General features: G+C 44.7%; 1 protein-coding gene across 10 annotated transcripts in view; it reads right to left on the bottom strand.

Moving 5' to 3' along the window:
• LOC131506338 (uncharacterized) overlaps positions 1–14,525 on the bottom strand; it is an 83,624-nt gene that overhangs the window by 19,599 nt on the left and 49,500 nt on the right. Inside the window, exons 5-6 of one of the 10 annotated variants that reach the window (XR_009258876.1) lie at positions 7,271–7,406; positions 181–6,622 (exon numbers count right to left, since the gene is read on the bottom strand). The exons of 8 other annotated variants lie outside the window; for them this stretch is intronic. Coding sequence is in view for 1 of the 2 variants with exons in the window: in XM_058719873.1 (XP_058575856.1) it covers positions 7,271–7,406 (136 nt within the window). In the remaining variant the exon portion in view is untranslated. Of the gene's footprint in view, positions 1–180; positions 6,623–7,270; positions 7,407–14,525 lie in introns of those variants that run through there. One more of the 10 variants, XM_058719873.1, reaches the window with a different exon arrangement.

The following is a 14,525-nucleotide window of genomic DNA, read 5'->3' as shown; positions in this document are numbered from 1 at the left end:
TGCTCTGCCTCTCTCTGTCTCAAAAATAAATAAACGTTAAAAAATATTAAAAAAAAAAAAAAAGAAATTCAATTCTCAGGGATAGACTTCCATCTATCCAAAAATCTTTGACATCCCAAATGATTTATTTCCTAATGTTTCTGGGAAGTCAAACGAATACAAATAGTGAATAAACCAAGAGCAGAGACCATACATCTTTTTATTTTGTTGTATCATTCTTAGTGTTACACAGAATTCTGGCATTTCAATAAAGATGTGTCATTGGAGGTATGTGAATTATGTTGAACTTCCTAAGCCCCAAGTCAGTATCTAGGGCCCACGCTAGGCTTCTGCCCACTGCTTATGATCCTGTCACACAGTAGTGACAAGGGCAGGTGTCATTTATACAATGTGGAACAACAGCACTGGCCTGGCCGACTGCATAGCCTGTGGCCAGAACACCACCCTAATACATCTGTAAGGAGCCCTGCCTTTAGGGATTAGATCTAAGTACGACTCACAGAAGGATGGTGTGTGCAAGAACATCCGAGCTGGGGCACAAAGACCTCAAAAGTCTCCTAAAATGATGACGGAACCTCCAGGACTACCATCTGGATGCCCCAGCTGTGCTAAGAACCTCACCACCATTATCTCTTTTAATCCTCAAATGATCCTGTGAAGGAGCTACCGTTATCATAGAAGAACTATTGTCTGTATCCTTCTTTTGAGAATTTGGAAACCAAGAAACAGAAAGTTTGAGGGGCTTGCCCAGGGTCTCAAAGCTAGTACGCGACAGCACCGATTCTGATCATGTGGCTCACACTCCCTCTCCCCATAATGGGACGGGCAGGTCAGCTCCCTTCTCTGAGCCTCAGCAGGGGTTATGGGACAACCCCTGGGGTCTTCTCCAATCCCCATGAGTAGATTCACACTCTGATCTGGCTTCCCACAGAAGTCTGGGGATGGGGCTCAGATCTGGTGTGGAGCCTGAACAGTCAGGAAGCCAGGAAGTGTCAAGGAGAACGTCCCCTGCCACCTATACCAAGTTTATTATGATGCAAATAAGACTGTTCCTCTTTTATTTTGCCCAATAAAAATGTTTAGGAAAGATAAAGACAGTTTGAATTCACCCAGGAACAAACCACTCACCTCGCTATAGCATCTTGGCTTGAAGACAGAAAGAGGCTACTTCACAAAGTAGATTGGGAAAAAATAGAAAAACTGCCTGCTTTCCACCTTGCAGGAAGTGTGCAGGCTGTCCAGGCTCTGACTTAGTCTCCCTCAGAATTGCTAATCTGCAGAGGACTCTCAGAATTAGGGTGTTGCCCTCGGTATACCTAAATGAGATGTTGCTAGGGTAGGGGAGGAACAGAGCAGAAATGGAGTTCTGGCAAGATGTTAATATACAGTTTCCCCCGGGCAGCAGGTGACAACCACTGAGGACTTCTATACATCCCGCCAAAAGTTCTCAGCCCCCACAGTGTCCTTGAATATTAAATTCTGAACCCCAAAGTCCATATACATTCCGGCACTGATCAAATATCATTCAAATGTCAATCTTTTCTAACAAGTTTCATTGCCTAGATAACCTTTCTTGAATTTAGGGTGCTAAAGACTGTCAATTTTGAATTTTTTTTTTTACATTTATTTATTTTTTGAGAGACAGAGCACAAGTGGAGGAGGGGCAGAGAGAGAAGGAGACACAGAATCCGAAGCAGGCTTTAGGCTCTGAGCTGTCAGCACAGAGCCCAACGCAGGGCTCGAACTCACAAACTATGATATCATGACCTGAGCTGAAGTCAGACACTTAACCAACTGAGCCACTCAGGTGCCCCAAAGTGGTCAATTTTGGAATGACTTACACATTTGTATCATCAGCTCCAGCCACCCCGCTGAATCCAGTCTCAAGCACATCTTTTCTTGATACAGTCCTGAGAATCTCACTCCTGGTGCCTGAAAGTAAACTCCTGGCCCTGCGTCTCCCCAGCTCACCCCTCCCCTGGAGGCCACATCTCAGGCTGTGAAGCCACCACTCCCACAGCTGGGCATGACCAAAAAATATTTTTCTAATCCCTCTCATCCCACATTCTCCATCGGCAAGTGCCACTGCCTCTACCTGCAAAATAAACCCTGAATTGGACGTTTACCTGCCACTGCCATCACTTCTCCCCTGGGCTGCTGTAATTACCATCACTGCTCTCCGGGGTGACACTGGGGGCCACTGTTGCCCATCTCCCATACAGCAGGCACAGTGAGATCACATCACTTCCCTCCTCAAAACTTTAAAATGGTTTCCCATCCCTCTTCACATCTCAAGTAGTTACCACAAGCTGTAGGGACTGTGAGACTGGCTCATAGCTACCTCTGGCCTCACCTCCCACCTCTCTACTTCAGTTGTTCTGTTCCAGCCACACCGGCCACCAGGGTTTCCTCGATGATACTCTTGTGGTCTACACTGTGTTCTCCCCAAATTCATATGTTGAAGTCCTAACTCCCAACACTTCATAATGTGACTACTTACAGTCTTTGAAGAGGGAATTAAGTTAAAATGAGGCCATCAGGGTGGGTGCTAATCCAATATGGCTGATGTCCTTCTAAGAGATTAGGACACTGACACATTCAGAAGGAAAAGCATGTGCAGACTTGGGGCAAGACGTCGTCTACAAACCAAGGAGTGAGGCCTGGAGCAGATACTTCCCTCAATGCTCCCAGAAGGAAACAGCCCTGCAACCCCAGACCTCCATCAGAACTTCAAGAAAATAAATTTCTGTTGTTTAAGCCCCCCAGTCTCTGGGACTTCGTTATGCAGTTCTGCTAGCTGATACAGATGCCATCACTCAGGGGCCTCACTGCTCAGTTCAGAGCACTGGCCTTGGCTTTGGACAAGAGCAAATTCTTCAGGAAGAGTCTATAGTCCAACAGCATGTGCAACGTGAAAGGGGTGCTGCTTAAGGGTGCCACCTTTCCAGGGGCCGTGAAACATGCCCACACCACTACCACAGACTCTCCCAAAAATTGTCCCGGGGAAGTGCTGTCCTGCCTCTGTCCTCCTTACCCCCAAATGCTTTTCACAAGTTCTATAGTGAGAGACAAACATTATTTAAGTCTTTAATCCAGAAATACCCCTGAGTTAGTCTACAAAGTACAATGGTTCTTGCAAGACAAACTTCCCAACTAGGTAGTAGAGTCTGTCCCTTATAGATGGGGAGGCTGGGACAGATCCCAGAACCATCGGGAGACACGATAAACAGGAATCAGTCATGGCTTGAACTGGGAGGTGAGAGAGAGAAAGGCATTGATGGTGACTCATACCCAGGTGTGTGGTCACGTCCTCCATGAAGTCTGGGGCTTGGGGAAAGGGGTGGCAAGAGATTTGGGAAGTAAGGTGCTGGCTCCATTTGGGGCATCCTACGTTAGAGCAGCCTGTGGACAAGGTGTAAATTACCTGTCATGTTGGGAGGAAGGACTGGGACCCTCCAGATGGGACCGGGTTTTGCTGGAGTTCCTGGACCACCCTGGGTGCCAAAATTTACACACCTTGTGCTGCAGGATGAAAGTCTCCCGTCCTTGACCACGTGTGCACAGTAGCGTCCCCCTAGACTTCCCTTCTCCCGCCTGCCAGCCAGCAGCCAAGTATTCATTCAGGGAGGAATTCTCCATATATTGACTTAAGTTCATTGGACCTTGGGGCGCCTGGGTGGCTCAGTCGTTTGAGGGTCTGATCTTGATTTCGGCTCAAGTCAAGATCTCACGGTTCGTGGGTTCGAGCCCCACATTGGGCTCTGTGCGGACAGCACCGTGGAACCTGCTTGGGATTCATTCTCTCCCCCTCCTTCTCTCTCTGCCCCTCCCCCACTTACACACTCTCTCTCTTGCTCTCAAAATACACAAACTTTAAAAAAAAATTCATGGGACCTTAAGCGCCACGTGCATGCACACCCAGGATCCTCTATCACATCTCTCTGCTTGTTTCTTTCAGGACACTTGGCCAGCATCTGAAATGGTCCTGTTTATGTGTCTCCTTGTTCAGTCCTGCTTCCACAGCCTCCAACTTCTGTGAGGGCAGGGACTGTGGTTCCAGCTGGGACCGTCTACCTGCTCAACGGACCACATCCCTGTTGAAATTCCACCTTCATATTACATGGCTCCAACCTGCAATTCTGTTAAAACATGTTCCCCTGGGCATCGTGGGCCAGCCCCACAAGCTTTTCAAGATAAAAGCAAGTCTAAAAACTTGAGGATTAAAGCCATTTAGCAATTCTCCATTCGTTCCACTGAAGTTCGGACTCAAATGTTTAAAATTGCGAGCACAGACTAAGCCTTGTGTGTGAGAAGCCCCGATCTTCCAGAGCAGACAAGCGGATGGCACCATTCTGGGCTCAGAGCCCAGCTTTTCCTTCATTGCGTGCACTTGAACAGATCACTGCCATCTCTGTGCTTCTGTTTCCCTCCTCGTAAAAGGGAATAATATAGCACCTAGTTACTATTAACAGTAGTAACGAGTTGCCACCATAGGGGGGTGGTGTTAGCATGGGTCTGGCACAGGGCAGGCAGAATGCTTGCATTGGGTGTTTGTTACTGTCACTACTATGACATCATCATGGCTGCTGCCACCTACTGTATTGCCTCGGACCCGGAGCTCCTCGAAGAATGTGTAAAGCCCACAAAGTCCCATGGCCGTTTTAACCAGAATTTGACTACTCATCCTTCTGTGGTTTTCTCTGCTGTCTCTGCCTTTAAGAGCTAAGTGGGAATAGCCCATTCCTGGGAAAGTCTCTCCGGCCTCCCTCAGCCCACTGGAGAGAGTCCCAGGAGACAGCTGCCCTCAGCTACTTGTCTGGCACAGGGCTTTCCTTTGCCATGATTTCGGCCACCTCCACAAACCTTATGCTGCTGTTCCCTGGAGCAGAATGTGTGCCAGTCACAGCTTCCCCCTGAGCTCCAGCCCTTCCAAAGTGGGGGAACCAGGGGCAAATGAATAGTTGGTTTACATCCATGTTTTTAAAAGGTAGGTTTTAATATTATTCAGGAATGATGAGGTCAACTGATCAGGAGATGAGTGCCATCGTAAACAAAGTTTTATTACTATTCCCAAAAGGAAGAGGGCATCCCTTGTGCCATGAGGGGAGCAGGGCCAGTCAGTGGGCAGAGGTGCAGGGGACTGTGGGCACGGGTTTTTGTGGTGGTTCCCACGGGAAGGAGTGGGTGAGGTGGGGGACACAGGTTTAGGACTGGGTGGTCTGAATAACCAGTGGGCTCTAGGACCCTCCTTGTCTGGCCCCTACCCTGGGGTTAATACAGCAGGTGCACAGTGGCCCCGAGTGTGAGTCTGATGATGGAGGTGGCTGGGCTGTGGGCTCTGGTCTGGTGGGCTCGCACACGAAAGCGTTTGGAGTAGGGACAGGCCCTCCAGGGTCAGCCAAGCCCCAAGTGTCCAAGCAGCAGACCCTCCTCTGTGTGAGGGCAGGAGACCGCATGCCTTACTTCAGCGGCTCACCAGCTCGTGACAAACACAGCCTTCTCACCCTTCCCAGACTCCGTGCTCATGCTGCACAAGCCGGGACTCCTGCTTGCCGCCCGGGCGATGCCTCTGACTCTCGGTTCACCACCAGAGGTGAGCCGCAAGGTCTGAGCCCAGTAAATGATTAAGCCCTTCTTTGTTCTCAGCGTTGGCTCTTAGTCACGGTTTCAAGGAAATTTATGGAGTCCCTGCACTGGGCCAAGCACAAGACAGGTCACGTGTGCCTCCCTCCCTGTCTTGAGCCAGGGAACAGGGTTCGCTCTTCCTGGGGGGCTAATGCCCACTGTTGCACCAAAGGTTGTAGGGAACTATTATTTAAAAATAAACCGGGGCGCCTAGGTGGCTCAGTCGGTTAAGAGTCCAACTTCAGCTCGGGTCACGATCTCGCGGTCCGTGAGTTCGAGGCCCGCGTCGGGCTCTGTGCTGACAGCTCAGAGCCTGGAGCCTGCTTCGGATTCTGTGTCTCCCTCTCTCTCTGCCCCTCTCCTGCTCATGCTCTGTCTCTCTCTGTCTCAAAAATAAATAAAAACATTTAAAAAAATTTAAAAAAAGAAAGAAAAAGAAACCACAATAGAAGGCTGTGTGAGCTGATAGTTCAGAACTACTGGTAGTAAAATATAGGAACACACTGATCAGATTACGAAACGTAGGGTCTTTGCCTTGCTAGGGACTTGTCCTGACCTCACGGCCAGATCATGAGCAGAATCCAGCCGGGTGGGGAGTGAGTTGCAGAGAGTCGAAGGGGAAGCTCGGGGCTCCGTAGAGACATCCCATATCTTATGGCGATGTGGGTGACAGGTGAACGCATTTGTCAACTCATCCTACTGGACGTTCAGGATCTGTGTTTTTCATGTCCTGCAAATCACGCTTCAATCAAAACCTGGCAAATACAACGTGTAGCCTTTGTAAAAATGTCCGTTATGTCTAGAAGGTAAAAATGGATAAATAAAGAGGCTGGGAGGAGGTGGAGGAGGGGCACCAAGGATCACTTCTACTGGACTTCTCGCCAAATTCTCTGCGAAGTTTCCTGCTATCTTTGCTCCGCCTGGCAGGACACGCCTGTGCACCCAGAACTCGTCAAGGTCCTTGGCACGTTGGCTTCAGACGCCTCAGCCCATCCGCCTGGGGCAGGAACACAGACCGGTGGTGGAGCTGTGCATGTAGACGGCCCCGTGCAGCTCCCAGACCTCAAGCGCATGCTGCCAACGGGAGCAGAGGGGAAAGTGGCGTCTTGTGTCCTGACTTCCCTGCCCAGAGTCATAGCTGAAGGTGATGACCTGTGGGCTGCCCCAGGGGCAGCCCAGCTGCAGTGGGCGGGCAGAGGTCAACGTCAAAGCCAAGGAGCCCCAGCCCCAGTCTCACGACACCAACTTTCTCCTAAGCCGGACACTCCTGAATCAGCACAGGTGTGCTCTAGGCACCTGCTCCTGCCCAAGCCGCTCTGTGCCTTCTCCGGATAGCCCCTGCTCGGATATTTCTGTAGATGAGCCCCCAGCAGTTAGCAAACAGAGAACGCCCTCCCCCAAACGGGACGGGGTAAGAGCACTCCAGGACAGTAACACCACGAGTGCCTCCCCATTTCAAACAGCCCCTTGCTGTGTCATCTCATTTCCTTCCCTACACAAACGGAGAGGGAAATAGAGCCACGGGCACTGCTTCCCAGGAGACCGTAGGGTAACAGGGGAGGACTGGGATCTCCCTGAAGCCCAGCGGCCAGCAGCTGTGGGGCTTCATTTGCTCCCTGCACACCCACCTCCTCCATGCACTCACCTCCCTCCTCCCACTGGCACGTGGATCACAGGAGGTGACCCAGGTGGCTGTCCTGACTTGCCTGTACGCACTCGGTGCTACAGGATCACGATGCACATCACGGTCCGTCCCCAAGACCAGACAGGTCGAGGGCGAGCTATAGAAAGAGGAGGGAGAGAGGGAGGGAAGGGAGAGAAGCAAGAGCAATGAAAAGCTAACATCACTGCACTTTATACCCCACAATGTAAAATAATAAGAAAACCACTCGGCTTCGGCTCAGGTCATCATCCCACGCTGGCAGCACGGAGCCTGCTTGGGATTCTCTCTCTCCCTCTCTCTCTCTCTGCTCCTCTCTAACTCACACGCGCTCCTGTTTTCTCTCTCACTCTCAAAATAAATAAATACACATTTTTTAAAAATAATAAGTCCCCAGGATTGTTCAAGGGACCTTCAGCGTGACCTGGAATACCAATGGGCAATCAGGAAGGTGTGTCCCCATAAGGGAATACGACTCTTGTAAGTGAGGTAGCTGCTTACATAAGCACACTCAAGGGTCCAGTATTATCTGTATTTGACAAATGAAAACAATTTTTATTGTTTTTGTATTATGACCTTCAAAGAGGTTTGGACCAAATCTCACCTGACGAAAATATGGAGCAAATTCAAAGATTCCCAAGAATCCTTGGGTGGAAGAGGGGAGGATACGAGTGTGGGGTTTTCATGTTTATCAGAAGGGACATGAGTTTTTCTGGCTGCAGAACAATGAGAGAGGAAGGCCATCCCCCTGGTGATGGAGTGGCAGTACGTCTCCCGCCACTAGGGGGCGACAGCACGCCCCTCAAGCTGGGATCATTTGCTCCTGGGAATGATGCCTTCTGGGCACCAAGCCAGGGATGCCAGATGGTTTACCACTGTGCCCACTAAAGAGAAAGTGATTTTGGAGAAAACAGAAGAATCCAAAACCCGAGGGAAACTTACATTGGAGAAAAGATGTTACCACATACACAAGGCGACATCCACCCCATCCTACCTGCCAACAGAACCCGACATCTGCCCTGCACCTCCCTCCTGGCAACCACATCCTTCAGAGCAACACTTCCCAGTCGCCCCCCGGTGAAAACACTTTCTTTTGAAGTGTGTGTGCCAACCTCTTAATGTCCTTTGAAAACGTACAAATGATCAATCCTATTTCTATTATTAGATCCAACAGACATAAAAGAACATTTCAATAAATGTAAGTTCTTGCAATACATGTATTGTAATAACTTATTGCATGTATTGTTATTATTGCAATAAATATAATTTCAATAATCAGAACAGAAATAACAAGAAAGAGAATGTCTCCACACACACACATTGTTTGCTAGAAGTGAGTTTACAGGCCCTGAACATAGACAATCATTGTTCTGTTTGTAACATTCTGTACTTCCTCACCTGGGATTAAACAAAAATTATTAGTGACACAGTGATAACCCACAGGAAAGGCCTATAAATGTCTGGACACATCTGGAGTTAAAGTTTGCTTTTTTTTGGTTAATATTTACATTAATATGAGAATAGTTCTACTGTCAGTGAATACTCGAATCTAACAATTCTTATGCTTTGTCTCAGACATTGTTTAAAAAAAAGGTCTCGCGGGATTATTGACAGGAATGAAAGCAGGGGGTGTCAAAAATTAGCAAGCCCTTCAGCAACCTCAGAATCTTCTTTCTTAACCTTTGTGCAAAATGAAGACAGTTATTCTGTATTGTTAGATGCCTTTAACCCTTTCACATTTCCAACAACTAAAGGTTTGATTTGAATTATCTTTCCATGAAATAAATTGATTCTGGACCTGTATTTTCAATGCCCACATCTTATTTGAAGGATTTAAAATTAGAATGCTCTACCTACACCATAGGCTGTTCAGTGATAACTCTTAGCCGTTGTGCAGTTAATTTATGAAAAACGTCCTAACACTTGTTCTGTTCTTCCAGGCGTTTTACTTTAATTTTTGCCCTTTATTTTCATGCCTTCATTGTCTGAAAGTATTAAGATCATTAAAAAAACACTGCCTTTACGGTGCAGAAGCTTGTTATTTTGATGTAGTCCCAAAAGTTTATTTTTGATTTTTTTCCCTCCTGCTTCAGGAGACATGTCTAGAAAAATGTTGCTAAGACCAATATCAGAGACATTACTCCCTGTGCTCTCTTCTAGGGTTTTTATGGTTTCAGGTCTCACATTCAGGTCTTTAATCCATTTGTGAGTTTATGTTTGTGTAGAGTGAGAGAAAGTGGTCCAGTTACATTCTTTTGCATGTGGCTGGCCAGTTTTCCCAACTCCATTTCTTGAAGAGACTGTCTTTTTATGTTGGGCACTCTTTCCTGCTTTGTCAAAGATTAAGGAAACAATCAGCACAAAAGACATCCTGCTGAATGGGAGAAGAGATTTGCAAATGACATATCCAATAAAGGGTTAGTATCCAAAATATGTAAAGAACTTGTACAACTCAACACCGAAAAAACAAATAATCCAATTAAAAAATGGGCAGAACAGAATGTAGGGGGAGGATCCAAGATGGCTGAACAGCATGGAAGCTTTTTGTGTGTCTCGTGCCCGTGAAATACAGCCACACCAACACTAAACCATCCTACATACCTAGAAAACCGATTGGAGGATTAACACAACAATCTGCACGACCTGAACCACAGAATTCAGCAGGTATGCGGCGCAGACAGGTGAATTTGGGGAGCAAGAAGCCGCAAAAGGTAGAGAACCGCTTCTGAGGGCGGAGAGAGGACAGAGACTGGGGAGGCGGGGAAAATACGGGAAAAGCACCCCTTCCCGAAAGCAGCTAGAGAGAAAGTGGAAAATTGGAAACAGCTGCAGGAACTAAACTAAAAAGGGAGAAAGGAGAAAGGAGAGGGTTTAAATTCCATTAAGACTGTAAACAAGGGGAGCACGAAGGCTGCCACTCCACAGCTCCATACCTGGCAGTGCTCTGGTGGGAAGGGCGAATCCCCAGGAACAGAGTGGCGTCCTCGAGGTTCTCGGGCCACACGGGGAAAAGTGGTTCCACTGCTGGAAGGGCATTTGGGAGAGACTGTTGAAGCCATCTGGTCCCAGCAGACCCCGGAAGGCGGCCACATTCGCCGGTGCTGGGGCAAGGTCGTTAAGGGTGAAGCCAGGTGCCGGATATGTGTTGGGATTTTCCATAATCCCTGAGATGCTGCTGCTACACTGTCTCTCGAACTTTTTCTGGGACGGGCTGGCACCTGGCCGCAGTCTCAGGGCACCAACAGCAGCAGGGTCCAGCCGGGGTTCCTGGGGGCAGCCGATATTCGGCCGCTGCTCTTTCGGCCATTGCCCGGTGAGACCCTCCCGCAGAGGGGCGGAACGGGGCAAAGCTGCAGTCCTTCGGAAGTAAGGGGCCGGGGAAAACAGCCGCATCTGAGACAAAACTCAGGAGAGAGGTACTGCCTGGGGCCTGGTCACAGAGAGTGGAAAAGCGGGGAGTGGACGAGAGCTGAAGACGGAGGACCGGTGTGCGATTGGTGATCCGGAAGAACAGACTGGGTGGCTGGGTGGCACCATTTTTACCACTCCCGTGCATGCGCATTAGCACCTACGAGCCCCACAACACTCCATCCCTAGTAGGCTAGCGGCGCCATCTAGGGGAGAGTGAGCTGTTACACTGAGCCCCACCCAAGTGGGCTGACTTCGCTCTTCAAGAACACAAGTCACACTGCCGGCTTAATTTATGGACCATAAAGAGCTACATAGACTGACTTCTAGGGGAAAACGAAGCAATTTCAGTCCTAATTCAGTCTATTAGCAGTCCTACTTCATCTATTCAATTTTCTTTCTTTTTTTTTCTTTTTCCTTTTTCTCTTTTACAATTCTTTTCTTTTTCTTGAATACAGAAAGAGAAAAAATTCATTTTTATTTTCAATTTTTATTAAAAATATCTTTAATTTTTATTACTATATTTTTACTTTTGTGTAAATTTTTTTCAAATTCTACTTTACTTCCATCATTTTATTTTAGTCTACTTCAGTGTATTCACCTTTTCAAACTTTCAAACAATTTCTTTTTTTGTTTTTCTTTTTTCTTTTTCATTTCTATTCTTTTTCTTGAATACAGAAAGAGAAAAACTTCATTTTTATTTCAATTTCTTTTAAAAATTTTTATTTAATTTTTATTACTATATTTTTTATGTAAATTTTTCAAATTCTATTTTGCTTCCATCATTTTATTTTAGTCTACTACAGTGTATTCACTTCCTCAAATTTTCAAATGATTTCTTTGTTTTTCTTTTTTTATCTTTTTTATCTTTCTTTTCTTTTTTAAATACAGAAAAAGAAAAAATTCATATTTATTTTTAATTCTTCTTAAAATATTTTTCTTTAATTTTTTTCTACTACATTCTTTACTTTTGTATATATTTTTTTCAAATTCTATTTTACCCCCATTATCTTATTTTACTCTACTTCAGTGTATTCATTTTTTAAAATTCTCAAGGAAATTCCTTTTTTTTCTCCCCCCCTTTTTTTTCTCTAATCTGTCAAACCACTTTCAACACCCAGACCAAAACATATGTAGGATCTAGCATCATCTATTCAATTTGTGTGTGTGTGTGTGTGTATTAATTTTTAATTTTAATATTTTTCTATTTTAATTTTTTTAATTTCAATTTTTCTACCTGATTAGTTCCTATTCTCCCTTCAAAATGACAAAACAAAGGAATTCACCCCAAAAGAAAGAGCACAAAGAAATGAAAGCCAGGGATTTAACCAAGACAGATACAAGTAAGACGTCAGAACCAGAATTTAGAATCATTGATAATAAGAATACTAGCTGGAGTTGAAAATAGATTATAATCCCTTTCTGCAGAGATAAAAGAAGTAAAAAATAGCCAGAATGAAGTAAAAAATGCTATAACTGAGCTGCAATCATGGATGGATGCAGTGGTGGCAAGGATGGATGAGGCAGAACAGAGAATCAGCGATATAGAGAACAAACTTATAGAGAATAACGAAGCAGAAAAAATGAGGGAGATTAAGGCAAAAGAGCACAATTTAAGAATTAGGGAAATCAGTGACTCATTAAAAAGGAAGAACATCAGAATCATAGCGGTCCCAGAAGAGGAAGAGAGAGAAATAGGGGTAGAAGGGCTATGTGAGCAAATCATAGCAGAAAACTTTCCTAACCTGGGGAAAGACACAGACATCAAAATCCAGGAAGCACAAAGGATCCCCATTAGATTAAAAAAAACCCGACCATCAACAAGGCATATCATAGTCAAATTCACAAAATACTCAGGCAAGGAAAGAATCATGAAACCAGCAAGGGAAAAAAAGTCACTAACATACCTGAAGACAGATCAGGTTTGCATCAGACCATCCACAGAAACCTGGCAGGCCACAAAGGAGTGGTGGGGTATATTCAGTGTGCTGAATCAGAGAAATATGCAGCCAAGAATTCTTTATCCAGCAAGGCTGTCATTCAAAATAGAAGAAGAGATAAAAAGTTTCCCAGACAAACAAAATTAAAGGAGTTTGTGACCACTAAACCAGCCCTGCAAGAAATTTTAAGGGGGACTTTCTGAGGGGAGAAAAGATGGAAAAAAAAAAAAAATATATATATATATATATATATATATATATATATATATATATATATATATAGCAACAAAAGATTAGAAAGGACCAGAGAACACCGCCAGATACTCCAACTCTACAAGCATCATAATAGCAATAAATTCATATCTTTCAGTATTCACTCTAAACATCAATGGATGCAATGCTCCAATCAAAACACATAGGGTAACAGAATGGATAAGAAAACAAGATCCATCTATATGCTGGTTACAAGAGACCCACTTTAGACCTGAAGACACCTTCAGATTGAAAGCAAGGGGATGGAGAACCATCTATCATGCTAATGGTCAACAAAAGAAAGCCGGAGTAGCCATACTTATATCAGACAATCTGGACTTTAAAATAAAGACTGTATCAAGAGATGCAGAAGGGCATGATATCATAATCAAGGGGTCTATCCACCAACCAGACCTAACAATTATAAACATTTATGTGCCAAATGTGGGAGAACCCAAATATATAAATCAATTAATCACAAACATAAAGGAACTCATCAATAGTAATACCATAATAGTAGGAGACTTCAACACCCCACTGACAGCAATGGATAGATCATCTAATCCAAAAATCAATAAGAAAACAATGGCTTTGAATGACACACTGGACCAGATGGACTTAATAGAGATATTCAGAACATTTCATCCTAAAGCAACAGAATATACATTCTGCTCCAGTGCACATAGAACTTTCTCCAGAATAGACCACATACTGGGACACAAATCAGCCCTAAGTAAGTACAAAAAGATCAAGATCATACCGTGCATATTTCAGACCACATCGCTATGAAATTCAAAATCAACCACGAGGCAAAATTTGGAAAGGTAACAAATACTTGGAGACTGAAGAACATCCTACTGAAAAATGAAAGGGCTAACCAAGCAGTTAAAGAGGAAATTAAAAAGTATATGGAAGTCAATGAACATGATAACACCACAACGCTAATCCTCTGGGATGCAGCAAAGGCGGTCATAAGAGGAAAGTATATAGCAATCCAGGCCTTCCTAAAGAAGGAAGAAAGATCTCAGATACACAACCTAAACTTACGCCTTAAGGAGCTGGAAAAAGAACAGCAAATAAAACCCAAAACCAGCAGAAGACAGGAAATAATAAAGATTAGAGCAGAAATTAATGCTGTCAAAACCAAAAAAAAAAAAAAAAAAAACCAAAAAAAAACCCAAAACAAAACAAAACAAAAACAGTAGAACAGATCAAGGAAACCAAAAGCTGGTTCTTTGAAAGAATTGATAAAATTGATAAACCACTAGCCAATTTGATCAAGAAGAAAAAGGAAAGGACACAAATAAATAAAATCAAGAATGAAAGAGGAGATATCACAACCAACACAACAGAAATAAAAACAATAATAAGAGAATATTATGAGCAATTATATGCCAATAAAATGGACAATCTGGAAGAAATAGACAAATTCCTAGAAACATATGCACTACCAAAACTGAAACAGGAAGAAATAGAAAATTTGAACAGACCCAAAACCAGTAAGGAAATCAAATTAGTAATGAAAAATCTGCCAAAAAACAAGAGTCCAGGGCCAGGTGGATTCCCAGGGGAATTCTACCAAACATTTAAGGAAGAGTTAACACCTATTCTCTTGAAACTGTTCCAAAAAATGGAAATGG

Source organism: Neofelis nebulosa, chromosome 3, assembly GCF_028018385.1.
Source record: "Neofelis nebulosa isolate mNeoNeb1 chromosome 3, mNeoNeb1.pri, whole genome shotgun sequence".
In the NCBI taxonomy this organism is placed as follows: Eukaryota; Metazoa; Chordata; class Mammalia; order Carnivora; family Felidae; genus Neofelis; species Neofelis nebulosa.
Note: the sequence above shows the minus strand (reverse complement) of the source record. Positions and strands in the feature narration are given on the sequence as shown.